Source organism: Phalacrocorax carbo, chromosome 3 (assembly GCF_963921805.1).
Source record: "Phalacrocorax carbo chromosome 3, bPhaCar2.1, whole genome shotgun sequence".
Taxonomy (NCBI): domain Eukaryota; kingdom Metazoa; phylum Chordata; class Aves; order Suliformes; family Phalacrocoracidae; genus Phalacrocorax; species Phalacrocorax carbo.
In genome coordinates this window covers 128,665,009-128,691,762 of record NC_087515.1, presented here as the reverse complement: position 1 = coordinate 128,691,762, position 26,754 = coordinate 128,665,009, and the positions used below count along the sequence as shown (strand labels likewise).

The 26,754-nt window shown below is 56.7% G+C and overlaps 2 protein-coding genes across 4 annotated transcripts; both read left to right on the top strand.

The window, feature by feature from the left end:
• The first annotated feature begins 23 nt into the window (after positions 1–23).
• LOC135312720 (sterile alpha motif domain-containing protein 12-like) lies at positions 24–4,284 on the top strand. 2 transcript variants are annotated; one of them, XM_064448394.1, is made up of 5 exons: positions 24–423; positions 898–937; positions 1,567–1,658; positions 2,050–2,323; positions 2,436–4,284. In XM_064448394.1, the coding sequence occupies exons 3-5, from the start codon at positions 1,599–1,601 to the stop codon at positions 2,438–2,440; spliced, it is 339 nt and encodes a 112-aa protein (XP_064304464.1). In that variant the 5' UTR covers positions 24–423; positions 898–937; positions 1,567–1,598; the 3' UTR covers positions 2,441–4,284. The 2 variants fall into 2 exon arrangements, with proteins under 2 accessions (XP_064304464.1, XP_064304463.1); XM_064448393.1 differs by lacking the exons at positions 24–423; positions 898–937; positions 1,567–1,658 and having other exon boundaries at positions 1,872–2,323.
• Positions 4,285–9,104: 4,820 nt separating this feature from the next.
• On the top strand, positions 9,105–23,517 carry LOC104052012 (interferon-induced very large GTPase 1-like). Of its 2 annotated transcripts, none has more exons than XM_064448391.1 (3): positions 9,105–9,487; positions 12,854–13,046; positions 14,956–23,517. In XM_064448391.1, exon 3 carries the CDS (start codon positions 14,958–14,960, stop codon positions 22,272–22,274), a length of 7,317 nt encoding a protein of 2,438 aa, XP_064304461.1. In that variant the 5' UTR covers positions 9,105–9,487; positions 12,854–13,046; positions 14,956–14,957; the 3' UTR covers positions 22,275–23,517. The 2 variants fall into 2 exon arrangements, with proteins under 2 accessions (XP_064304461.1, XP_064304462.1); XM_064448392.1 differs by lacking the exon at positions 9,105–9,487 and adding an exon at positions 10,092–11,934.
• The last annotated feature ends 3,237 nt before the right edge of the window (positions 23,518–26,754 follow it).

Below are 26,754 nucleotides of genomic sequence, written 5' to 3'. Positions count from 1 at the left end.
GTTGGGTGTGAGGGAAAATGCCTTCCCTGCCAGAGGGGTCAGGCCCTGGCACAGGCTGCCCAGAGAGGTGGGGGCGTCACCGTCCCTGGGGGGGTTCAAACACCGTGCAGCCGTGGCACCTGGGGCCATGGTTTGGGAGGCCTGGGGGTGTTGGGTTGGGGTTGGCCTTGTTGATCCTGGAGGTCTTTTCCAAGCTCAGTAATTCCATGTTTCTGTGATTGCTGGCAGAGGGAAGTCCTGGAGAGCTCATCCAACTTCTAAGTGGCACCGCTGCAATTCCCAGCGTTCCAACGTGTGCGAGAGCCCGTTCCCACGGCCCGGCCAGCCTGGAGGCTTGGTGCGATCCTCCTTTGCAGGACGTGTGGAGTTCAACAGTCTCTAATGTAGCACCACAACAAAAATGCGTAGCTGCTTGCTCTGTTGGTGAGGATCCTCATCCATACCCTCAGTGCAGGATGGTGGGGGCACAGGCACCCTGCTGCGAGCCCCCGGGCTGTTGGGGCTGTGCTGGGGCTTGCTGCCGGGACCGGAGGGAGCTGAAGCATGTACGCTGCTCGGGGCTGGCGTGCTTGCGGCTGGGAAGGTGCTGTTTGTGCCCTGGCCGGGAGGTGAGCTGTTCCACGGCTCAGGCGCAAGCGTGCTGCCGGTGTCCTGGGGCAGCCCTTGCAGCCCCGTGGCTCCGCTGGGCCGTTCTGGCCTGTCTGTTCCACGGTGGATGATTTTCAATGTTATTTGGGGGATTTAATCGCCCGCCAGGGTGTCGGGGGAGCCGAGCAGCGCCGTGGGCTGGTGCAGGCGGTGGCTGGGTCCCTACATGCTCAGTGGGGCTGGGCTGCAGCCCTTCAGGATGTGACTCATCCTTGAGGCTCATCCCGCTCCTCCCACCTGCTCTGCCAGTGCCTCTCTCTGCCGGGACCCTCGCCGGGACGTCGTCGTGGTGGGTGAAGCTGCTCCGGTGCCGGTCTGTGCGGGGAACGTGCTGGGGGCAACGGGGTGGGCTGGCCGCAGCGAACCGGGCGGGAAGACAGAGGAGGCTTTGCAGAGCTCCTTCGCCGGCTCTCGGTACGGACAGAGCCCGGCTCTGCTCTCCTCCGCCCCGGCCTGGCTCTGACCCTCGGCTCCCCGAGATGGCCGGGGTCCCCTCGCAGCCTGGTGGTGCCGTTTGCGGGGGCAAGGCGGGCTGTCGGGGCTGTGCCCGCGGTGGCGGGCCTGGGGCAAAGGTTTCTTCCGCGCTCCTGGCGTTGGGCGCTGAGCCGAGGTGGAGGGCGGGGAGGAAGAGGGGGTCACACAGGGAAGGGGTCCTGGCTGGGCTGGTGGAGCTGTGCCGTGCCGGTGTCTCCCTGTAGGCTCACGGGACCCCCTCCTACTGAGGGGCTTGGGGGGCACAGACCGGGTGGCACTGGGGAGGAGAGCCAACCCTGCCTGCGTCCCACGTGCAGGGACCACGGGATGGGGTGCTTTGCTGTGCGGGGGGGCTGGGGGGGTTATTTTGGCTGGCAGGATATGAGGGGGCTGGTCTGGGGGGGCAAGGCGTGGGACCCCCGGCTGACGAAGCCCCATTTGCAGGGCGCCTGAGCCACCGCCGTGCCTTGCCCCACATGGACACCCATGTGCAGGACGGGGCCGAGGTGCCGCCAGAGGGACGCCCGACGGCCGAGGTGAGCGCGGGCAGGGGCTCATGGGCTGGAGACACCCCACAGACAACCGGGGCTGGGGGATCTCCATCCCTGGAGGTATTTAAAAGACATGTAGACGTGGCACTTGGGGCCATGGTTTAGGAGGCCTGGGGGTGTTGGGTTGGCGGTTGGGCTTGGTGATCCTGGAGGTCTTTTCCAACCTTAATGATTCTGTGATCCCCACAGGTGGAGGATGGGGGTGCGGGTGCAAGCACCAGCATCAGTGCGGGGGTGGGACCGAGGGTCCCGTGGAGGCTGGGGAGGGGGGACTGTGGCCGGGAGGAGCCAGCCTGACCCTACAGCTTCCATGGAGCTGGAGGGACAGGCTGGGGCACGAGGGGACATCCCAGCTCGCCCTCTCCTCCCGGCGCAGGCGTCGGAGGGGTGCTGCCGGCGGGAGCGGCGCCCGGCGGGGCAGTGGACGGTGGCGGAGGTGGGCGCGTGGCTGGCCGCACGGAGCGGGAGCGCGGAGCTGGCGGAGCTGGCGCGTGAGCACGACGTCTCGGGCCGGGCCCTGCTGCGGCTGACGGAGGGGACCCTGCGCCGTATGGGGGTGGCCCCGCGGAACCGACGCCGGGAGCTGCTGCGGGAGCTGCTGCGCCTGCGGCTGCAGCAGGAGCTCGAGGAGCTGCTGAGCATCGTTGGGGGTGAGCGTTGCCCACGCTGGGGCCGTGGGTTGAGGGCGGGCACCGGCCATGATGATGCTGGGGGGTGCGTGGGCTGGTCCCCCAGGGTGGTCACCATCACCTCTCTCCCCAGAGTGACGATGACGTCCCTGCGGATGTCCCGGAGCCCGCTGACAGAGGACGAAGCAGCAGCTGGAATTGAGCACCTGAAGCAGGAGTGCTGCCGGGGGGATCCCCGAGGTCACGTGTGCCCCCCCAAAAAGCCCAGACCTGGCAGGGAGAAACGGTCACGGGGCCCGTGGCGGCACAAGCTGAGGGTGGCTGCCCCTGGCCCCACTGCCAGCTCCCACGGAGTCCCGCGGGCTCCGGCAAGCTGGGGGAGCCCCCCCTGGCCCCGCAGCCCCCCAGGATCCTGCTGGAATCCAGGGGCAGCCCAGCCCCAGGAGCGACCCTCCAGTGAGAAGGCACAGCAGTGTCTGTCTGTCTGTCCATCCACGGGGCAGGGGGGCTGGCGTGGGGAGGGGGCGCATTCCCCAATTGCTACGCTGGGGAAATCCATCGCCTCGGTGCGTGGGGCTGGCAGGAGGGGCACAGCACTGTGCAGAGCCGGCGCCCTCAATAAATACCTTCCTGGGAACGGCAGAGGGGTCCCCGCTCCCCAGTTTCAGTGAGGCTGAAGGCCCTCGCGCCGGTGCTGCCAGCACCCTGCAGCCTTCCCGGGCAGCTGAGCTGCAGGCGCCGGGTCCGTCCCCAGGACCCAGTTCCTCATGGAGAAAGGGAGGGGGGCGAGTGCTCCCTGCCCCTGCAATACCCTCCCGTGGCACCCCGAGTCTTGCGTGGTCTGAGGGGTGCAGGGGCTCTGGGCAGATCCTGTGCCCCCCCAAAAGAGGGAGGGGGTTCAGGAGGTGGGGGAGACCCTGGACAGGTGCCATCGGCTGGGCTGTGCAGAGGCAGGTTTGGGAGGCGCAGGTTCGGGGGGACCCTGGGTGCAGGGCTGTGGTTTGGGGGTGTGTGTGTGATGCCCCTGGGGTGTCTTTGGGATCCCCGTGAGGCAGCCCCAGATCGGCTCCCTGGGGTGACTCGCGGGGGTGTGGAATAATCGCCGGAGGTGACTTAGATTAAACATGTCTTTAGGAAAGGTAGAGCATGGAAGAAGCTGTCAGGGTGGGGTGCAGCTGGCATGTGAGGAACCCGTTCCACGGAAGGTCCCCTGTAACCACAGATGTCGGCAGTGCCAGGAGCCCTTGGCGCACTGACTCTGAGAGGAGTTGTCCGGAGGGTGGAGCGGTGCGGGGGCATCGCAGCCAGGCTCTGATAAATGGGGACTCACTGTACCCTGGAGCTGCACGTTTGCTACCCTGGGCCAACAGGCCCTCATGCTTTCGGCAAAATGATGTCCTTCTGGTGAGCTTTGCTCATTATAATATCATTATAATACCAAAGCACCCCTCCATCCCAAAAGCTACCCGCCTCTCAGGTGCGGCCACCCCTCACTGGGCACGCGTTTGGAATTCCTTCTAGTCTATGCTCTTAAAAGTAAAGCGAGGAAATTTTACACCCATCATAATAAAGGTACAAATGACCGGAGTCACTCAAGCTCCACCTGAAAGGTAAAAAATAGTACAAAATACGTGAAGAGGAGGAGGGTGTTGGGGAAGATCCCATCGCGTACCACTGTGACCTCTGGGAGCAGTCGACGGGCTGAGCCTCCCCCCCTCCCCCCACGCACTGGGACACCTTTGGGTAAGATTTAAACATTTGGTTACACCAAGTGTTTCCCTGGGAAAACTCAGAGATTTAAAGCTTCACTTTAAATCTTCACTTTAAATCTCCAATGCATTAGAGTCGCTTCATATTTGCGTAACGCACTTGTAGCCTCGCAGTGTTACTCGTTTCCTTAGTATTTGTGTGTGTCTTGTAACCAGCAGTTTTATCACCGGTAACGCACAGAACCTGTGCATCTGTTGCTTTAATAAATCACGTCCCGGGGCCGTTTGCATGGAGGCGTTTGTTATTCTGGGTGATTTGTGTGTTAGCTGTGGGCATACCTGGGTTGTGCTGATGTAGTTGAGGACAATGAGGGGGGAGTCGGGCTGAGACCTGGGCTGCAGCCTCATCTCGGCCTCCGGGGTGCTGGATGGAGACGGTGTTTTGGGAAGCAGAGGGTCAATAGCCCGTGTCGGTCCTGGGGCCAAAGGCTGGTGCTTTGGTGATGTGAAAGCACGACACGCTGTCCCCTTGGCAAGCGGGGGCCGGCGGAGAGGGAGGGACGTCGCAGAGGAGGCGCCTCGGTGGGCAGCCATGCTGTCCTGCCGCGCTGGCCTTCTGGGTGCCATCCGTCCCCCCGGAGAGCCCGAACCCCCCCAGGTCTGCCCATCCCCAGGGGAGATCAAAGGAGCACCTGTAAGGAGCAAACGAAGACCGCGGAGCTGGGAGACCGTAATTTACACATCTGCTTTTCTTGGGCTCCGTGCAGGACTCCATTAAAACCAGTCGCTTCTCTCCTGGCCCCGTCCCAGCCGCCCGGGGCAGGGGCAGGACGGGCCCGGCCGCGGGGTGCAGCGTCACGCGTGGCCGGGGGCACGGCGCGGCGCGGGGCTCCATCTCCCGGTGCGGGATGGCGGCGGGGAGGCGATCGGCCCCAGCTCAACGAGAGCCACCGTAACCAGGGGCTGGAAGCAACATCCTCTGGGCCACGAAATCCCTGAGGAGATTGGGGACAAGCGTCTGTGCCTTGTCCTGGCTCGCAGGAGCCTTCCCCCTTCTCCCCGGGCTGCAGACGGGACCCTCCCAGCAGCCGCCGTGACATTGTCAGCCCCGGACCCCCCTTGGCACCCCGTGGTCCCAGAAGGGAAGCAGCCCGTCCCCAGGCGCGGGGGGGAACCGCGCCCCGGTGCAGCCCCCTGCGCTGCTCATCTCACCTCCGGGCTGCCCCGAAAAGCTCCTGCCCTGGCGGTGTTTGGTCCCCAAGCCGGGGCTGGACCCCTGGCCCCCTGCTCTGGGGTGCTGCGGGGGGAGCTGCTGCGGTGCTGGGCAAGGTGGGGGGTGCAGCTCCCACCCCCCCCAAAAGCATCCGGGAGCAGAGCCCGGCTGCAGCCCACGCTGTGCTGGTGGGGGGCCCAGCCAGGGCTTTGCAGGGGTGCGTGCGTACACACGTGTGTGCCTCCGGGCGGGTGTGTATGCGTGCGCGTGCGTGTACGCGTGTGCCCGTGTACGTATGCACGTGTATGGGTATGCCTCTGTGTGTGTGTGCATGTATGCACGGGGGGGCGTGTACATGCGTGTGTGTGCCTGCGCGTGCATGTCGGTGGGCGTTCGCGTGCACGCAGGCGTGTGCGCGTGCATTTGTGTGTACGCACGCACCTGTGGGTGCATATACACGCCCGTGTGCGCGCGTGCGCATACGTGCATGCGCATCTGCGGGTCTGGGCACGCATGCGTGTGCGCTTGCAGGTGTGTGCCTGTGCACACGTGTGCGTACGTGTGCACGTCTGTGCGTGTGTGTGCACACATATGCAGGTGTTCGTGTGCGTGTGCGTGCTTGTGTGTGTGCACGTGTGTGCACTGCCCTGTTGTGGGCTCTGTGCTGGGCCCTCCAACCGCTCTGTGCGAGCACCCATTCCTGGGGGGATGTGAGGCACCCTCCGCCTTCCCCCTCTCTGCCCCCCTCCCCAGAACCCCTGGGGGTTTCCCTCCCGCCCCACAGCTCCCCATGGCAGGGTGGGTCCCACAGCCGTGTGGGTCCTGAGCAGAGCAGGACGGCCCCTTCCTCAGTGCACCACCCTCACTCTTCTAGCCCAAAACAAGAGGCAGCTTTTCGGGAGCAGCCTTGCACCGTGGCCTGGCACCCGTGATCTGGGGTGCCGGGACCGTCCGTGCCTGCTTCCCGTGCTGGAAAAGCTGCGGGAGCCGAGGCTGGCAGCCCCGCCGAGCCGAGGGACAGGACACCCACCGCCGCTTGCCCACCCACACGGCCCACGAACCTCTCGGGGAAAGAAGTGAGGTTGGCGTGACTGCATTTGGCCTTGGCCAAGCTCCCTGCCTGCTTTGTCTCACCTCATTAACCCCTGGGTGCTACAAATCGAGCAGTGGAGGTTGATATCAGTCGAGGATCATCGGACGATTTGGTCGGGTGCCTCTGGCTGTGGAAGCTGCACCGGGGGCACTGCGAGTCCCCAGTTCCCTTCTTCCTTCTTTTTGCCCTGCTGCAGCCCAGGGGCTTTCGCCGCCCTGCATGAGCTCTCGGGGGTGATGGCTAGTGGTTTTGGAGATGGCCTCCGATGCCCCTGCCTTGAGCACAGGCGATGAGCCGCCATCCCCATCCCTTCCCTCCCCGGCTCCATCCCCTATACCTGGGCTATAGGGCTGCCCTATACCCTTCCCCTCCAGACCCGGGAGGAGGCACCAAGACCTGCTGTCTGCTCCCTTCCCGCTCCTCGCTGCGGCCCCCAGCCCTCCTGCGTCCGCCGCCCGCCTCGGGGTGCTGACAGGGCTCCGCTCGTGCAATTGCTGCCAAATAACAAGGAGCTGGCCGGCCTCCCCCGGGCCAGAGAAAAGGGTGACGCACGTTTGCAGGCAGGCTTTGAGAGCCCCCGTCGTGATGTTAATGACCCCCCCTCGCCGCTATGTGCCCACGGGGGAGCCCATATATTTGCAGCTGCGACCCTGGGGGCAGGTAAACAGCAGTTTTCCCTCTGCTCTCCCCTGGCTGCCAGTCCTTGCGCAGACTCCGAGGAGGTTCAAAGCTCATATTGCTCTTCCCCCCTTGCTTGTGCTTGGCCCGGCTGCCTCTGTTTCTCAGCAATCACAGCCCTTTCTGGAGGGGACGCAGGCAGCCTGTGAAACTGAAACTGCTCTTCGGGCTCATGTGGTTTCAGGCAAACTCCCTCGTTTCTCTCTTCTCAGATCAGGAATTTAATCTGCAAACCTCTCTCGAGGATGGAGGATGCCAAGGGGTGCCCCCAGTGCTCTGGCAGCCCCCGGGGACCGGCGCCTGCGGGGCTGGAGCATCTCCCGCGGGGCAGCCAGAGGGGTGCGGCGGATCAGCGGCTGCCCCTGGGCATGACCCGTGCTTGGTAAGGCTGGAGCAGGCGCACCTTGCCGCGGGGCAGCCGGCCAGAGCCACTCTGCTGCAGGGGCACAGGGACCCCTTGCCGGGCGCCGCTCCCGGGTTGTTGCCCGCAGCGAGACAGATTCTGTCTGAACGCGCTTCCCTGACGGGGCGCCAGGAGGTTCACATATAGCACAAGGTTATTGTACTTTCCACTGTCCTTAAGCAAGTTATTTTAACCTATATAGTAAGCCCAATACATAATAAGACAGAAATTGGCGAAGCAAAATGCATGAAGTTGGGGGAGGGGGAGCATGCCCTGCTCGGTGGTCCTGCAGTCCGCGGCAAGGTCAAAGGCGATGGGGGTCTGAGGCCGGCTGAGAGGGAGCTCCACCGAGCTACTCCCACGCTCTGATTTTACAGCCGGCATGAAGCCCCCGGTCCCCACATGTCTTCGTGCAAGGCTTAATCTCCGCAGCACGCCCCGCTACGCCTCTCGGAGCCGAACAGGGGCTGTTGTGGTGGGTAAATGAGGGGCGAGGAGGGAGGAAGACCTTGTGGGTCAACAAAAGTGTTCATGTTTCTGTAATTTAAGGAGCCACACAACTAAACCCTCCAGCAGTTGTGCTGGCGATCAGTGTTTAGCTGCGAGAGGGTGGCAGCTGCTTGATTTGGTTTAAACACTTCCCCCAGGGGGGGTTGTTAGAAGCTGTCGACATAAGTTTAGGCCTAATTTTCGGGCAGCTGATGAGCGGTGCAGGGAGTGGCAGAGGCGCGGTATCGGGGTCTGCACAGCTGGGGCTGGGGGCTGAGCAAGGGGCGACCACCAAGTCTTCACCTAGTTCCGCCCCTCACCGCGGTGCCATCGTGGCATTCCCTCCTTCAGCGGACCCCCGGCATCAGCCCGGCCCCAGGGTCGGGACCCCACACCCGTCTCTGCTGCAGAGCCCTCGCCCTGCGGGAGCCGAGCCCCCCGGGCTGCCCCGAGCGGCTGCGGTGCAAAGCCGGCACAGGACGCGTGGGGTGGAGGGGACGTGGGCTGGGGGGGATGAGCATCAATAAATCCTGCAGGCGTCCGGAGCGGTGGATGCAAAGGGGGCCTCTGAGGAGAGGGATGAGGAAAGGAGGCTTCAGGGTGGATTTGATGGGTGGGCTGGTCGGTGGATGAGGAACTGGCTGGATGGTTGCATCCAGAGGGTCGTGGTCAATGGCTCGAGGTCTGGATGGAGACCGGTGATGAGTGGTGTCCCTCAGGGGTCTGTACTGGGACCAGTGCCCTTTGATATCTTCATCAATGACACAGACAGTGGGCTCGAGTGTACCGTCAGCAAGGTTGCAGGTGACATGGAGCTGAGCGGTGCAGGTGACACGCCAGAAGGACAGGATGTCATCCAGAGGGACCTGGACATGCTGGAGAGGTGGGCCTGGGAGAGCCTCCTGAGGCTCAAAAAGGCCAAGTGCAGGGTCCTGCACCTGGATCGGGGCAGCCCTTGGGATCAATCCAGGCTGGGGGATGGAGGGACGGAGAGAAACACCCAAGGCCAGGCTGGACGGGGCTCTGAGCAACCTGCTGTGGCTGAAGGTGTCCCTGCTCACGGCAGGGGGTTGGGCTGGGTGGCCTTTAGCGGTCCCTGCCAACCCAAACCCTTCTGTGATTCGATGATTCAGGGGTAAGAGGAGCAGGCTGGGGAGGTTTCCAGCCAAGAACTCCAAGCGCTGCCCCAGCGCCTGCTGCCTTTCGCCCAGATTTCAGGCAGCAGCTTCCCCAGCACTCCACAGGCGCTGGACGGGAGCACCGGGCATCCCTGCGCAGAGCCCAGGGCAGGATTTGGGAGCCTGGTGTGTGTGCCTACACCTGCTGCTGCCTTCTGACTTGCCAGGCTCAGCTGCAGCAGCTCCTGTGTTTCACTTTCATATTCTGCTACAGACAATGGCCTGATTTCCAGGAAGGCAGAAGTCCTCCCTGCCTCCACGAATGCAAAAGAGCACACCCCACTAAAGAACTGGGAGCTGTATAAAGAGAGGGCTTGCACTGGGCTGACACCAGCCTGCGAGCTGCCGAGCACCGGAGAGAGACGGCAGGACCTTGCTGACGAGCTCTGGGGCTGGGAGCCGGGGATCACCACAGAGCAGAGGTGGCGTTTGTCCTTTGCTTTGTATTTTGTGTGTTTTCTCATCGCTTGAGAGACGCCAGAGAATGAAAAAAAGGGGCTTTAGGGCAGCAGGTGAATGGTCTCTGCTCTGAGCGTGGGATGGAGGAAGCAGCCTTTGCTTGCCAGCCTGTTTGAGGAAGCTCAGAGGACCCGTGTGTGCTGCAAGGGTTGAATTGGGAGGGTAGGAAGGAGGCTGAGGCGTCAGAGCCGGAGGCGGCATCTGGGGGGGATTCAGGGGCAGACTGATGTCTGCAGAGGTGCAAAGCCTGGCTTCAGGAGCCGGCAGCAGGGCTGGATGGGGAGGGACCTGCTGTCTGCTCTAGGGACAGACCCCTTGCAGAGCCCCTTCCCGGCTGCGACCCCTTCCCTGGGCTGGGAAGCGCTCCCCCCACCTGGGGCTGATCCTGCCCGCCCTGGGCACGACCCAGCCCCTCGGTGGGTCAGGGTGGGTGCACTCGCCTGAAGCCCAGCTGTGCCGGGGGGCCGGGGGCCGGGGGCCAGGGTGGCGGCGGAGCTGTGCATGCTCCGGTACCCTGGTGCATTTGCTTTCCTGCTCTGGAGACACGGGGTGGGGCTGGGGTGGGTCGGAGCGAGACCGGAAGGCAAAGGGGAGGTGGGAAGGCAGCCATACGGGCACTCCCGTGGCCTCAGAAGCTAAAAAGGTGTTGTGGTTTAGCCCCAGCCAGCAACTAAGCCCCACGCTCACTGCCCCCACCCCGGTGGGATGGGGAGAGAAAAGGAAGGGCAAAAGCAAGAAAACTCGTGGGTTGAGATAAGAACAGTTTAATAATTAAAATAAAATAGTAATAGAACAAATAATAATAACAATAATATAATGAAAAGAAAAATAACAAGAGAGGTGAATCCCAGGGGAAAAAAAGGACCCCAAACAATAAGTGGTGTAACCTCTCACCACCCGCCAACCAGGGCTGCCGGTCCCCGAGCCGCAACCACTGCTTCCCCCGGCCAACTCCTCCCAGTTAATGTGCTGGGTGTGCTGTCATATGATATGGAATATCTCTTTGGCCAGTTTGGATCAGCTGCCTCAGCTGTGTCCCCTCCCTTCCCGGCTCCTTGTGCCCCTGACAGAGCACGAGAGGCTGTAAAAGTCCGTGACTAGTACACGCACTACGTAGCAACAACTAAAACGTCGGTGTTATCGACATTATTCTCATACCAAATCCAAAGTGCAGCACTGCACCAGCTACAGAGAAGAAAATTAACTCTATCCCAGCCAAAACCACGGCAGGCGGATAATTTGGGGAACCCCATGGCTAATAACGTTTTCTGTGGCGTGCTCTCCGTCAGCGTGAACGGGGGTGCGGAAGCGACGGGTGCTGGGGTGCGGTCCGCGGGCTGGCGGCGCGGGCAGCTTGGGTGGTGGTGCCTGCCTCCCGCACCGCACGTTGGGGCGTGTGGCAGCACTGGGGGTAACCAGCGGCATTCGTGGGACACCCTGCTCGGCCCCCAAGCCTACGGGGAGAGTTTTTCCTTTTCCTTTCGGTGGAACGATGGTGGGATTCACCTCTCCCAGCCTCTCCTACAGCCTGGACTTCACCACCCAACGTGCTCTGGGCCCTGGTGCAGCCCCTCAAAGGCACAAGCACCTCCAGAGCCGGGTTCCCCTGGGGCAGGGCTGGGGAAAACACTCTCAAGGAGCCTGTTCCCGTGAAACGGGAGTTAACGTCCTCCATCGCGGCCGAGCGGTGCTGATTTGGGCACCTGAGACTGAAATAGCGTTGGTACCGCTCCCACGGGTGAGAAGTTGGGAGGGGACAGAGCCGGGATGGGTGGCCCGAGAGGACCGCGCTGCACAGCGCCGTGCTCAGCAGTCAAAGGAGGGAAGGAGGCGGGAGGGGAGATGTTGGCAGCTGCGGCGTTTGCCTCCGCAGGCGGCTGTCACACGGGCTGAGGCTCTGCTTCCCAGGGAGCGGCTGGACGTCAGCCTGCCGATGGGGGGTAGTGAATAAAGAGCCGGCTTGGCTTTGCGAGCGCACGCAGCTTTCCTTCGCTTGCTAAGCTCTCCTTGTCTCGACCCAGGAGTTTTTCTTGCTTCTGCTTTTCCACTTCTCTCTCCCCTGTCCTGCTGGTGGGACTGCACGAGCTGCTGGTGGGTGCTTAGATCCCAGTGGAGGCCGACCCACCGTGGTGTTTCTCTCTGTCTCTTCAGGGGCTTGAGCTTCACCCACAGCAGCAGATGCATGATCTGGGCAGTGGTGGGAGAGGGCACGTGGTGCCACATCGTCAGTGCCGTTCCCCCAGGCTCTGCCACGTCCAGGCTTTGCTTTGAGGCTGGCTGAGCCTCACCGGAGAGCACAGCCTGTGTAGTTGGAGCTGGGACTTTTCTGCAAGTCTCCAGGCTTAGCTCTCACAGAGCATCCTCCAGCCTGCTGTTCATCCTCCCACATCTTCTCCCCTCGAGAAAGCAGGTGTGAACCCTCCACCCTCCCTTGCTGGGGGCTGCACGGTGGTGCTGGTAGGGCCAGTATCTGGGAGGTCAGCAGGTAGTAGGGCATTGGAGGAACCTTTTTAATCAGGTTGAGCTTTGACTTCATGGACAGGCTTGGCCTTCCTCCCCATGATGCTGCTGTGGCATTTGAGCATTCAGCCCTGTCATGAGTCACTCCTGGGCACCTTTTGCTGTGCACAGAAGAGACACTGAAAGCAGGAGATCTGTACTTTGCAAACTGTCCCTGGACTAAGGTACACAATCATAGAACCATAATATCATAGAATCATTAAGGTTAGGAAAGACCTCTAGGATCATCAAGTCCAACTGCCAACCCAACACCACCATGTCTCCTAAACCATGCCCTAAAGTGCCACGTCTACACGTCTTTTAAATACCTCCAGGGATGGTGACTCCCCCACCTCTCTGGGCAGCCTGTGCCATTGAGTATGTGGGTTGAGGTCCCAGGCAAAACCCTAGTCTGGTCATCACCCAAAAAGGCCCTGGTGGCTCTTTAGTGGCTGGGAAATCATAGAATTGTTTAGGTTGGCAGGGACCTTTAGAGGCCACCCAGCCCAAGCCCCTGCCGTGAGCAGGGGCACCTTCAGCCAGAGCAGGTTGCTCAGAGCCCCGTCCAGCCTGGCCTTGGGTGTTCCCAGGGATGGGGCATCGACCGCCTCTCGGGGCAGCCTGGGCCAGGCTTTCACCGCCCTCAGCGTGAACAATTCCTTCCTTCTCTCTAGTCTGAATCTCCCCTCCTTTAGTTTAAACCCATCACCCCTTGTCCTGTCACTGCAGGCCCATCACTGGTGGAGAAGGAATGGCCTCCAGCACTCACTGGAATGAATCCTCTGCATTGATGGGTTGCTGTCTCCTGACTGTCTGGTCTTCTCCTTTAGGATTTTGGGCCTTTTGTTCCCGGTGTTTCACCTCCTGAAGTGCTGACTCGATCCCCATCTTCTGCTGAACACCCCAGCCTTGTCTACCAGGCCTGCTGTGTGGTGGTGTGCTCTCTCAGTTGAGCTGGGGACCTTGGCTACCTGTGTCCTCTGGAAAGTCAAGTGTCCGACCAGAAGGAGTATCTGGTGTGAGGTGAGATGAATTAGAGCCCATATTGCCTAAATCTTCACTGACTTTAAAGGAAAATCTGACATTAAAGGCTCTGAAAGGGTCCAAGAGCCCAGTCACAAGCACCTCAGGTCAGTACATGTGTTGGTAAGAGTCTTGTGTCATTGGTAGGATGAAAGCTTTTGTGCACTGCCTAAACCCCTTCAGTATCCAGCTGAGACAATGATCAGGTTTGTATGATAGTGTTAGAAAAAAAAAAGGTGTAAAAGCACGTGTACAGTGAGAGCGTCACCTCTGTTAAAGTTAGCTGTCAAGGACCTTCCCAATGCACATGGGATAATAAGTGAAGGGGGAAATGGTAAACAAAGCCACACAGGGACACAAACTGGATAGATGGGGGGCATGGAAACAATGCCAGAGACCCAAAGTCTCCAGTCACTAATGACGGCCAACAAGATCATAGAATCACTGAGGTTGGAAAAGACCTCTAAGATCACCAAGTCCAACCCCCAACCCAACACCCCCAGGCCTCCTAAACCATGGCCCCAAGTGCCACGGCTGCACGGTGTTTGAACCCCCCCAGGGACGGTGACTCCCCCACCTCTCTGGGCAGCCTGTGCCAGGGCCTGACCCCTCTGGCAGGGAAGGCATTTTCCCTCACACCCAACCTAACCCTCCCCTGACGCAGCCTGGGGCCGGTTCCTCTCGCCCTGTCCCTGGTGCCTTGGGAGCAGAGACCAGCCCCCCCCTCACTCCAGCCCCTCTCAGGCAGCTGCAGAGAGCGAGAAGGGCTCCCCTCAGCCTCCCCTTCTCCAGGCTAAACCCCCCCAGCCCCCTCAGCCGCCCCCCAGCACACTTGTGCTCCAGACCCTGCCCCAGCCCCGCTGCCCTTCTCTGGACACGCTCCAGCCCCTCCAGGCCCTCCTTGTCCCCAGGGGCCCAAACCTGAGCCCAGCACTCGAGGTGGGGCCTCCCCAGGGCCGAGCACAGGGGCCCCATCCCTGCCCGGCTCCTGCTGGCCACCCCAGTGCTGACACAAGCCCGGGGGCTGGTGGCCTCCTTGGCCACCCGGGCACTGCTGGCTCATGCCCAGCCGGCTGTCAGCCAGCACCCCCAGGGCCTTCTCCGCCGGGCCCTTCCCAGCCCCTCTGCCCCGGGCCTGGGGCGCTGCCTGGGGTTGGTGTGACCCAAGGGCAGGACCCTGCATAGTCGGGGGATGCTCCAGGCACAGCCCTGGACAGGGACTACTCGGATTTTTCCCATCCACTGGCATAGGAAAGATGTGTGTCCCAAGAACCAACTCCTCGGGGGAGCAAGCGAGTGAGGGGCTCTGCACCGGCAGCTGGAGCAGGACCACAGGTCACAGCCTGTGTGCCTGGTTCTGGGTATTCAGGGTAAGGGTGTCTTGTGGCTGTGGGGCGCTCCTGAGATGAGTGTATGAGTACGTGCCTCTGCTTGCTGGTGAGCGCCAAGCTGGACCAGCCAGTGAGGAGGAGACCCGTGGGGCTGGCAAGGGGGTGCAGGATGCAGGGGGAACTGTTGGATGGGCAGCGGGGCTGTGCTGGTGCTCGAAGGCTCCAGAAATGCCCACAGTTGTGTGTACTTACGTATTTATGAGTCCTGTCGGGTAGATGTGGGCGCTGTTGAAGGCAGCACCTTGTCCATGGCAGGTTGTGTGGCCAAGTCAGAGAGTGTGTGTGTTGCCTCTGGGATACAAATGCAATCCTGCAAATGGGGAATCCTGCAAATGGGAAAGCAGCAGGCACATCCATTGTCCCGGGATGGAGACTCCCAGGACTTGGGGCATGCCAGGCTGGGCTCCAGCAGCTGGGTAGGAGGAATCCCCAGGGCTGGAGCTGCTGGAGACCCCTCTTTTAAAGGCCAGGGCCTCTTACAACATGCCTTAAAGAAAGTCTGTTTTCTCCTTCCACAGCCATGGGTTCACAGGAGGAGATAACAGAGGATGATGAAAAGGCGCTTCTTGCTAAAAAACTACTGGCAGAAGCTTGTGAGAAAGAAGGACTGGATGATGCATACTGGCTCCCCAAACTGTCAGAGATACTGGGAGTCAAGTCCAGAGAAGCCCTGAAACATCTGCAATATGAAGACTACCTTAAGCTGGAGTGCGAAGTACGGTACCCCTGGGAAACAAAGGCGCTGCGAAAACTCCTGGAACTAGCAACAAACAAATCAACTTCTGAGGAGCTGCAGAAGAATCGCTTGGAGATGACAAAGCAGAGACAAGAAGCGGCCAAGCTAGCCCTGCAGGAGCTGAAAGAAATGCACAACAGCCGCAGCCACAGCAGGGATGCTATGAGACAGAAAGAGGAGGCTCTGTGGCAAGCCCTAGAGATTCCGAAAGAGTACTGGACGCTACCGGAGAAGTCATCGGTGGATGTGCTGGAGAGCATCCAGAAGCAGCTGGAGCAGCAGGAGTTGTCAGTGGGCAGGAGTGAGAACGTTTCCGACACGGAGGTCCTGAGGCGGGCGTCAGGGGGACTGGCCCTGCAGGGCATTTACAGAACAAGCAGCCTTGAGGATGTGCTGGCCAAGCGAGACCAGCTCATCAGGGTTCCCGATGGGTTCAAGCTCACCGGTCCAGAGCAAGGGTCGCTGCTCGAGAGGAAGGAGTTCTCCTCCTCTGCAGCAGAAGCCACTTTCACCAAGTCCATGGAGCAGCTGGGGTTCAGCATCAGTGTTTCGGCCAAAGCTGGGTTCTGGGGGTTTAATGTTGAAGTCGGTACAGATTACAGCAGCTCCTCACAGTCGGAGGACACCCACAAATCCTGCTCTGGGCAGAGCTACGTTTGCACCACCAAGTACCAGTACATCCCTCTGGCCTCCTGCTACTTCCAAAAGCACCAGCTTCGCCTCTCAGATGCGGCCCTGCAGGAGCTGCAAGGAATCGAGCATCTTCTGAGCATCACTGAGGAAGCAGACAGGCCCAACATGCTGAAAAGCAGATGTGCGAGCTTCTTCAGCAGGTTTGGGTCCCATGTAAACCAGGGTCCCCTCCACTTTGGGGGAATATTCTGGTGGAAGGCATCTACGGAAGGATTCAGAGCTGAGCAGCGGGAAGAGATGAAGCGACAAGCCTCTGAAGCACTGAACTGCTGCGTTGGGGCCAGCTACAGCAGATTCGGTGTCAACGTGGCAGTGGACGTGGACGTTTCGAAATCCAGCTCACACGCTTCTTTTAAGGGAACTGACAGAAAGAGTGACTACACAGCAGTTCAGGTCTACGTGACCAACACAGGGGGCCCATCAGAGACGGATTCTCTTCCTCAGTGGAAATTGGGGCTTGTAGCTAATAACACAACATGGTGTGTTATCGACCGAGGCTTTCAGCTGATCCCAGTGTGGGATATAATCCTGTTGAATCACAGCAGTGATTTTAAATCCAGCTATCAAATGAGCAGCAGCCTCAGGTCTGCGTACAAAGCGCTAACGAATTACAGTGTCGACACCATGTTTGGAGAGGAACTGGTCAGTGCAGTGGAAGAGGCCAGAGCTTTCATGGAGTGCGTGAAGGCCTGGGACGTGACGGTGGATGAAAGGAAACTGCTCGCACTGATAGATTTCAAACAGGATCTGAATGAAAAAACCAAAAACCATAGTGTCTGGATCAATGTATGCCTGTCGGACAAAGCCCTGCAGGAGTACCTGCTGAATACTGTTCTGTTTTGCAAGAAGTCACCTCCAGAGAACACCACCTATATCAAGTTTCTGTTGAGGTGCCTCCTGGACCCTTATATCTATTCTGTTAAGGAATTCCCCACGTCTTCGTTCATTATGCAATGGATCTTCTATACTGAGAATGTGCTTCCTGAAACTCCCAATGTTTCTGAACTTGAAGATCTCACCAAGACACTGCTGCAAATGAAGGAGTACATCCAGGAAGTCACCTACGCACCAGAAACCTCTGCCTCTGCCATTCATGAAGCGAAGATAAAAGCCACCTTGACTGCAAGCCTAGCTGTTTATTCCTTACTCCAGTTTCTCCGGGAAATGGCACAGAAAGACATAGAACTGTTGGTGCTCTTAATTACGACCAACACGGGATATCAGGTGGAAAGCAGCATTTTTCAGTACCTCCTTGGATGCCCAGAAATTAACTTCATGATAAATGAAATGCAAACAGGACATAAGGACTATCTGAGTCTGAAGGAGCAAGATGTTTACAGAGCCCAGGCCTTCCTGCTGCTGCTGGGTCTAACTGTAACATCCAAACATAAAAAGGTGTCCCCTGAGGAGAAGAATAAGCGTTTAGCTTTCATGGAAGATCACATGAAAGACTTATGGTCCACAGAGATAAAAACTCTCCTCAAAAAGCACAGTGCATTCAAAGACTGGAAGGTGTTGGAAAACGACTTGAATTCCTTCATCAGTGGGTGTGTGGATGACACATGTGACGATGTCAAGAAACACAGTATAATCAAAGACATGGAAGATACTTTTCAAAGAACAGAGCCCGCCAGTCAACCCAAATCCGAATCAGACGGCAGCGAATCCAAAGCAAATCAAGCCATTGCAAACCAAGAGTTCCTCCAGTTACTTAAGCGTCTTGGACTAGAAAATCATTATCCAAGAAAAATGGGGACAGAAGATTTCCACATCATATACAAGACATCTTTACACGAAAGCCAGCCCAGCAAAGAAAACGAACTACCATTTTACTTCTTGCAAAAGCTATTAACCGTGGATTATCGGGTGAGGTACCTGACTTGCAACGTTGAGAGCGACCCAGGACTCGCACTCGTGCCGAAAACCACAGAGCAAGAGCATGAACCCTCGGATTCCTTTGATGACTTTTTCACAGATTTGGAGACAGAAGCTCCTGAATCTGCAGCCAGGGACAGTTGTGTGCACCCCATGGACCTCCAGATGGCAATTTTTCATTGCGCTGACCATTTCATGAGACAGTATATTTCAACAAAGCTTGCTTTCTGCCAATTTGCGCTACCTCTCCTGGTGCCAAACCCGTGCACTTCACAGATAGAGTTCCCACTCTGGTCCCTCAGCCAAATAAAGAAGAGCTGGAAAGGGGCTGAGAAGTCAGGAGAGCAGGCCAGAATTAACAGTTACAAAAACAAACTCATTTATCAGGCAGAGATACCCATCGTGTCCTTCATACGGATCGGCAGTTCTCCCTCCTCTTCCAAGTCTCAGATCCTGAATGCTCTGCTGAGCAAACAAAAGCACGACACTTTTTTCCACCGACATTGCAAAGGCAGCACCAAAGACTGTTTGCTGATGAAAGGTGTTGTGGAGATCTCCTGGTACTGTCCCCGGGGCAGTGACGATGACAGCTTTGAATGCTGCGTTGCCTTCTGTAACCTGCATGGAGATGCAAGGGATCACGGAGAACAGCTGCAGTTTTTACAGGAGATATCTGCTGTGAACGTGGCTCTCGTATCCGAGTCTGATCAGAGTGACACGAAAGGGATGAAGATTTTACGTGACCTGTGGCAGTCACAAAGGCCTTTGGTTTGTCTTTTCACCGAAAAAGAGAACGTTGCAGCTGGCCGTTCTCGCCAAAACGTAAAAATAGGTATCAAGAACAGAAATGAAGCAGAATTAATTGGTGAGCTGACAAAAACAATCAGGGATCTCCTGGAAGGGGCTAACACAATTTTCAGCCTTGATGCCTGCCTGGAGAAAGCTCGCAAGCATGGATTCTTAGTCGATGAAGATACAGATGCATGTGTGATAGCCAAAGAAAAGGCAAAGGCTCTGGTGAAGCTTCTGAAGAAAGAGAAGTTATCTGACATCAAATCCCAGCTACTTCCTCTTCAAGGAAAACTGTGGTACACGTGGTGCCAAAAGGACAAAGAACTCACTCGCTTGCAGGAAAAGAGGAACAAGAGCATAGAGCATCATCGGAGCCAAATTGAGTTAGAGAAGTCGGCAATAAGACGAAAGCAACTAGATAAAGCATTCCCCCTCAATCAGCTGATGAAATCAGTTCTTAGCTTTCTCCAGTCGCAGCCAGCAGATACCAAGAAATACTTCCTGCAGTGGATGAAGGTCTTTATGGATGAACTCTCTTCCGATTGCCTTGATGAACTGAAGAGACAGTATCACCAGTTATGGTCTCAAATCCTGGCAATGAAGAAAAGCAATGAAAAATCCAACCTGAAATCTCAGTTGCTGAGTAAGTTAAATGGCCTCTCCAATGAAATCAACGATTCATCCATTGGCCTTGAGCACATTTTGAGAGAGGTAGGGCAGATTTACGAAGCTCTGGAATCAATGAACTCAAAGGACAAATGTTTTGTCAAACTACCTGAAATTGCAGCTGATCTGATGGTTTCAGGGTATCCTGTCGAGCTGATGGATGGTGATGCTTCTTACGTACCATTACGATGGGTGGGAGCAATCTTTGACAGATTAATTGAGAAGCTAGGGGACAAACGAGTGTTTGTCCTTTCAGTGCTTGGCATCCAGAGCACAGGGAAGTCAACCCTGTTGAATGCCATGTTTGGCCTTCAGTTTAACGTCAGTGCAGGGAGATGCACCCGGGGAGCATTTATGCAGCTAATTAAAGTGGATGAGAAGCTACAACAGGATTTGGACTTTGAGTACATGCTAGTTGTTGACACAGAGGGACTTCGTGCCATAGAGATGGCCAATAAACAGTCCCTTAATCATGACAACGAGCTGGCCACCTTTGTCATTGGCATCGGCAACATGACTCTGATCAATATCTTTGGAGAAAACCCTTCAGAAATGCAAGATGTCCTTCAGATTGCTGTGCAGGCTTTTCTGAGGATGAAGCAAGTAAATCTTTCCCCCAGCTGCCTGTTTGTACACCAAAATGTGGGAGAAATAACTGCCAAGGAACAGAACATGGAAGGACAAAGACGTCTGCAGGAAAAACTGGACGAAATGACCGTGACAGCCGCCCAGCAGGAATTCTGTGACATCTCCTGCTTCAGCGACGTCATCCGCTTTGATGTGAACACCCACATTCATTACTTTGCTCACCTGTGGGAAGGAAACCCCCCAATGGCACCACCCAATCCCACCTACAGCCAGAACGTCCAGGAATTAAAGAGCAAAATTCTCCAAGCCACCAAGAAGGAGAGGCAGGGCAGCATTTTAAGGCTCTCGAGCTTGAAAGTTCGTATTAGCGACCTCTGGAATGCTTTGCTGAATGAAAACTTCATTTTCAGCTTCAAGAATTCAGTGGAGATTGCTGCATACAAGAAACTGGAAACTGCCTTTAGTCAGTGGACTTGGCAGCTGAGGAGTCACATCTTAGACCTGCAGATGAAACTGGACAATAAAATTCGGAATGGGGAGTTGCACAAGGTCACCACAGACCAACTTGAAAACCTAGTGCAAACGACGAGTGATGCCATCATGAAAGACATGGAAAAGTATTTCAGTGAAGACAGAGACTCTGAGATATTGGTCCAGTGGAAAGGCAACACGGAAATGAAGCTGAAAGAAATAAAAGACTCTCTTCTTCTTGAAACTAGAAAGAAGTGTGAGAATCTTATTGAACTAAAGAAGAACCAGTCTAAACTGGATGAAAGGAAGTCAGAATATGAAAACGAGCTCTTGAAGAAGAGTAGACAGTTGGCTCTGTCTCTAAAAGGCCAGAGACTAAGTGAAAGAGAACTGAGAGACAACTTTATTACTCTCTGGGCAGTGTGGATTAGTGAAGTCTCCTCTGCTGCTCCCCCTCCAGAACAGGTTGATATCGATGTGGAAATAGAAGATGTCCTTCTAGATCACTTTAAGGAGCCTAACTTACATGCACGAATCAGGACATTTCCCGAACAGAGAGAATTTTCTCTTGACTTGGAGAAACACGTCACTAAGAAAAAGCGATGTTGGAGCTTGTTTGGTACGAATTTTGATGATGCTGATGTGAACAACATGGACCACATTACAGATAACATCATAGCATGTGTGAAGGCAAACATTGATAAGAAGGAAAAGGAGAAAAGGGATTACTGTCGAGCTTTTATTCATGAAATACTGCATGAAGTACAGAAAGGTATGAAGTCTGTCTCTAGCAATGCAAAATACAGTTTTAATAAACATTATGGAATAGATCTATCACTGTATCTGTGCAGAATGGCAGCAGAAAGGTTTAAAGCCATGCAAGTAGCATTCAGAAAAGCCAATGATCCAACCATCTACCTGGAGAGCAAGAGAGAAGATTTCTTTAAATGCTTCCAGATTTCCTGTCAAGGAGCCACTTCTATCACGACATTTGCTGTTTTCCTGTGTGACAAGATTGCCCCGGCTCTTCGCCAGGCGATCTATAACAAGACGGCTCTTGCCATAGCTCAAGACATGAAGGGTAAAAGTCCAGATTTCAGTGGCAACAGATCCTCTCTGGAAGTCTGCATACTGAGGTACCTGGCAGAAGAAGAAAATTTTGAGAAGTTCAAGGAGTACCTTAGATACCCACGGGAATTTTTAGAGAGGTACATTGAGACATGCGTTGAGAAGTACTGTTTAGATAAGAACAGGAGGCTGGAGAAGTTTTTAGATTACTCCCTTAATCAGCACTATGAAAGCATTCAGTTAGCTGTTTTTGCATCAACCAACATTGTCAAAGACAGGAAAGACAGAAATGACAAAATCTCTCTTTGGCTGGATGAATTTTGCCGCGCGCTTGGAGAGGTGCTAAACTTGCCCAGAAGGGACCTGAAGAGCCTTGAGCATCAGGAGGTAACAGACATAGAGTTCCTGAACAATGCCATGACAGAAGCACTGGTTCCCATCAGAGATCATCTCAGGGAAGGGTTTGCTACTGCTGACATGAGCTCATTTGAAAGGCAACCTCATACAATCCTGGCTGAACAGTTCGCAGGGTGCTGGGCGCACTGTCCCTTTTGCGGAGCTGTTTGCACAAACACCATGATGGATCACGATGGAGACCATCAGGTTTTCTTCCATCGTCCGCAAGTTTTGACAGGATACAAGTGGCATAAAACAGACAACCTGGTCATTGATATTTGTTCTAGTAGCGTTACAAGTGACTGTTCATTCAGGATCGATGGAGACAGATGGATCCCTTACAAGAAATACCGGGAAGCAGGACTTCCCTACTCCACTTGGAACATTCTTCCTGATACATCCATGCAAGCATACTGGCAGTGGTTCGTGTCTCATTTCAGGACAGACATAGAAAAATGGTACAATGGGAAGTTTCACGGCAAAGGAGAAATCCCTGCTTCGTGGCAGATAATTACAAAGCAGCAAGCACTTGAAAAACTGCAGAACCTTTAGGCCAAGTGAATATGAAGGAAGAACCGCAACTGCTTTGCATTTTAGAAGAACATAGTACAAGTCTATCCACCAAATATTGTTGTAGAATCATAGAATCATAGAATAGAATCATAGGAATCATTAAGGTTGGAAAAGACCTCCAGGATCATCAAGGCCAAGGGCCAACCCAACACCCCCAGGCCTCCTAAACCATGGCCCCAAGTGCCACGGCTGCATGGTGTTTGAACCCCCCCAGGGACGGTGACTCCCCCACCTCTCTGGGCAGCCTGTTCCAAATGACTATGACCTCAAGCCACATGAAGAAAATGATATCTAATTGCTCACAAAGTGGGGTGAAATAAAGCGTGCTGCTCCTGCCATCGCTTAGAAATTCCCTTCCTTCACAATAAAATCAGAATCCTCTTCCCTTCTTGCCATGACCATTTACATCTGCTTTGTCTTAGAGCAAAAAAGAAAAATAATCCTGCAGCGAGCAGTCATAAGGGCCAAGATTAAGACCAAGTGCCAAACAAAGAGCAAAGACAGCATTAGAAAGTACCAGTTTTATCATCTGCTCTGAGAAAATAAGTGACACTGGCAAAAAATAGTTTTCCTGCAGCAAGTACTTGTCACATTTAAAGAAAAGGCTGCGGGATCTGAGAGCAGCCCAACATTGGCTGCAAGCTGTGCTGCTTTGCTTTTGGAGATTATCATTCCCTTATCGAGCCCTTATTGCTAAACTGAGCTAGTAGTCAGAGCAGCCGCGGTTCTGGCTCCGACGACATTAAAGCAGTTAACACAGTAGCCTACGTGGATTTCGATAGCAGTTTAACTCCGTGTTTATTAGGTATACTTTGTACGTTAAGGTGAGCCATTCCTGCACGGGTGCCTGGACCTGGTGCAATTTGCTCCAGCTCTCAGTTGTAATAGCAACTGCTCTTGCCATTTGCTCAGCTGTTGAGCAAAAGCCTTTGTATAACCAATGTGGAGAATGATGTATCTTTGCAGCTTCCTCAGCAGCCATCGGCAGCGTGCGACATTAGCGTTTGTGCTGTCGGGACAGGCTGGTAGCAATGGAGCCATGGTCTGGAGAACGTGTAACCAGCTGGGTCTGCACCCAGTGAGGCAGTCGGTGGTTTTTGCTGCGCAATTCCTGCAACGCTGCTGGAAACCCAAGGACTGAGGCGCCCTGGAGTGTTGGCCAAAGTGGCGATTCGCTTGTACAATCCCTTGTAGTCTTTGCTAATAAACTAATCCAGTTGGACTGGGCTGGTCTCTGTATCCTTTATTTTCACGTGAGCCAGAGCTGTGTGTGACTTCAGCGCCCGTGCGGTGAAGGCAGGCAGGTAGCAACTGGGCAACGGTCTGTGTCAGGGTGTGTGGAAGGAGGGTGTCTGCTCCTGCCAGGGTGTCTGGTCAAGGACCTTCTTCACTCTCCTAAGGGATAATAAGAAGGGGAGGAAGCCATAAACAAGAACATCCAGTTAAACAAATCTGACCAGCTAATGATAAGGGAGGCAGTGGTGGGAACCAAACCTGGTCAGTCACAATAACTGAGTAAGAGTAAGAGAGTGAGAGGTTCATTCCGGTGAGGTTATCTGATCGGGGAGCTGGTCAGGTGGGAAAATAAGGGAAAAAAGGGGAACCAAACCCAAAACACACCAAGGCACAGACTCAACAAAACAGACACAGAGACAATGACAGGAACCGAACCTTGCCAGCGTGAGCATGTGCCGCAAGGTCTAAGTGCCAGTTACTGGTGAGACCTGCCTGTGTGTGAGTGGATTTGGGGCCAGCTACTGGAGTCAGACTGGGGGTTTGGGTGCCCCTGGCCTGTGGCATTAGCTACTGGAGTGAGTGGGGTGCCAGTTCAGCTACTGGAGCTAGTCAGCGGTGGGTCTCATTGCCAGCTACCGGAGCAAGCGGGGCTCCTTAGCCTCCAGCCACTGGGGTGGGAATGGTGTGTGCCCTGAAAATGAAGTACCTGGGAGACCGGTGTGAATGAGGTGAGTGAAGGGCTGAGCACTGGCAGCTGCAGCCGGACTGTGGGTCACAGCCCACGTGCCTGGTGCGGCGAACAAGTGCCTGCACCCCCTAAACCAGGTGCGTGTGGGGGCATGGGTGTGAATTCACCAGCAAACATCAAGCTGGACCAGCTGGCGAGGAGGGTGGCCTTGGGTCCAGGCTGAGTTATCAGGTGGGTGGAGTGTCCTTGCTGGTTCCCTCACCCTGCCATGTGCCTGAAGCACTCTTTCAGGGCTTTTTTCTTCCGTGTGCACTGTGCATTGCTTGCAAGCTTTAGGTAATCATCTTTCAGATGACTCCAGGCCTGTGTGCCAGTAACTCCCAGCATCTTCTCCAGTACAGGGAGCCAGTGCTCTACGTGGAGACCCACGCCTTCCAGTGACTCTGCCACTCCACCCTGCCCCGCGTCTCCCTCGGTCTGGCGCGCCCTTCCTTGCAGGCATTGCTATGGGAAGGAACGCAAACATGCCTTCAAGTGACACAGGGATGTAGTAGGTTTGTAACTAAGGTTCTCAGTGACACTGACTCACTGAAAAGAAGTCGTTAGGAAACTCAAAAGGCCTGATGGTGGTGGGATGTGAATGTAAAGCTGATGAGGAGCTGCCTGGTGGGGCTCTGTCTGATGCGTAGGGTGCGAAAGATGGGGGCTGGAGAAGGCAGGTGACGGGGCTGGAGCTGGGGTGACAGGCTGGGAGGAGGTCAGGATGGTGCTGGAAGTGGAGGCAAGGAGATCTGACTACAGCAATTTTGCTTTCACTTTCTCTTCCCCCTTTCCTTGCTTTATCTTCTTCTCCCACTCCTTGCTCTGTCCTTCCCGTCCCTCCTCCTGGTGCATACACCCCCCATTCCCCCTTCCCAAGGGATCCCGAACACATATCACAGAATCCCAGACTGGTGGGGGTTGGAAGGGCCTCTGGAGACCACCCCGTCCCACCCCTGCTGGAGCAGGCACCCCCAGAGCAGGGGCACAGGGCCGCGTCCAGGCGGGGGGTGAATGTCTCCAGGGAAGGGACCCCACAGCCTCTCTGGGCAGCCTGTGCCCCTGCTCTGGCACCCGCACAGGGAAGGGGTTTGTCCTCATGTTCAGGGGGAGCTTCCCGTGTTCCAGCTTGTGCCCGTGGCCCCTTGGCCTGGCGTTGGGCACCGCTGAAAAGAGCCCGGCCCATCCCCCTGACACCCACCCTTCAGATATTTATAGGCACTGATGAGATCCCCCCTCAGCCTTCTCTTCTCCAGGGTGAACAGACCCAGGTCTCCCAGCCTTTCCTCACAAGGGAGATGCTCCAGCCCCTGATCCCCTTGGCAGCTCTGCCCTGGCCTTGCTCCAGCAGTTCCCTGCCCTTCTTGCACTGGGGGGCCCAGAACTGGCCGCAGCCCCCCAGATGTGGCCTCAGTGGGGCAGAGCAGAGGGGGAGGAGAACCTCCCTCGCCCTGCTGCCCACACGCCTTTCCATGCCCCCCAGGGCACCGCTGGCCCCCTTGGCCCCAAGGGCCCGGTGCTGGCTCAGGGTCACCTCGCTGCCCCCCAGCACCCCCAGGGCCTCTCAGCAGAGCCGCTCTCCAGCAGGTCCCCCCCAGCCTGTGCTGGTGCGGGGGGCTGTTCCTCCCCAGGGGCAGGACCCTGCACTGGCTCTGGTTGAATTCCCTGAGGTTCCCCTGGGCCCAGCTCTCTAACACCCCCCCCCCTCGCCCAGCTGCGATGCAGGGCTCGGTGCCCCCCAGGGCACGGCTGCCCCCTTGGCTGCCAGGGCACGCTGGTGGCTCGTGTTCAACCTGCCATCGGCCAGAGCCCCCCGGTCCCTCCCTGGGGAGCTGCTCCCCAGCCCCTCGCTCCCCAGGCGTCTGTACAGCCGGGGCTGCCCCGCCCCAGGGGCAAAACCCGGCGCTTGCCCTTGTTAAACTCCATAGGGCTGGTGACTGCCCAGCTCTGCGGTGGGTCCAGACCCCTCTGCAGGGCCTCGCCGCCCTCGGGAGCACCAACAGCTCCCCCCAGCTCTGCAGGACTCGTCCTGATTCCGTAAGAGCCGGTTAAAATGACTGTCTGGACTCAGTTTTGGAGTTTTAGGAAGCAGGCGGTCTTTCGTTACAGCGCCGGGTGCATGGGGGACGATTCCTGCTAGTGCGCGCCCTCGCTGGAGGTCATTTTGACATTGATCGCGACAGTTAACACATGGCGCCTATCTAACGGACAATCATCGACATGACTGAGCATCCTCTTCCTCCATTGGTCTGTATCTTCTTCGCTTAAATTTAAAGCTACAGTGTGATTTAATTCACTGTGCACACTCAAGAGGAGTGGGGGGGACACGTTCATTTTCCCCCGTAACAGTCATTTTTTAGGGGCGGTGCCCGCCAGAGGCAAAGCGGGCTCCCCTCGGGGCGCGGCGCCCTCCCGCCCTGCAGGCGGCGCCCTTCCGGTCCCCCGCCGGGCCGGGCGGCGCGCTGGGCGGGGCGCCGTGACGTCGCGGCCACGCCC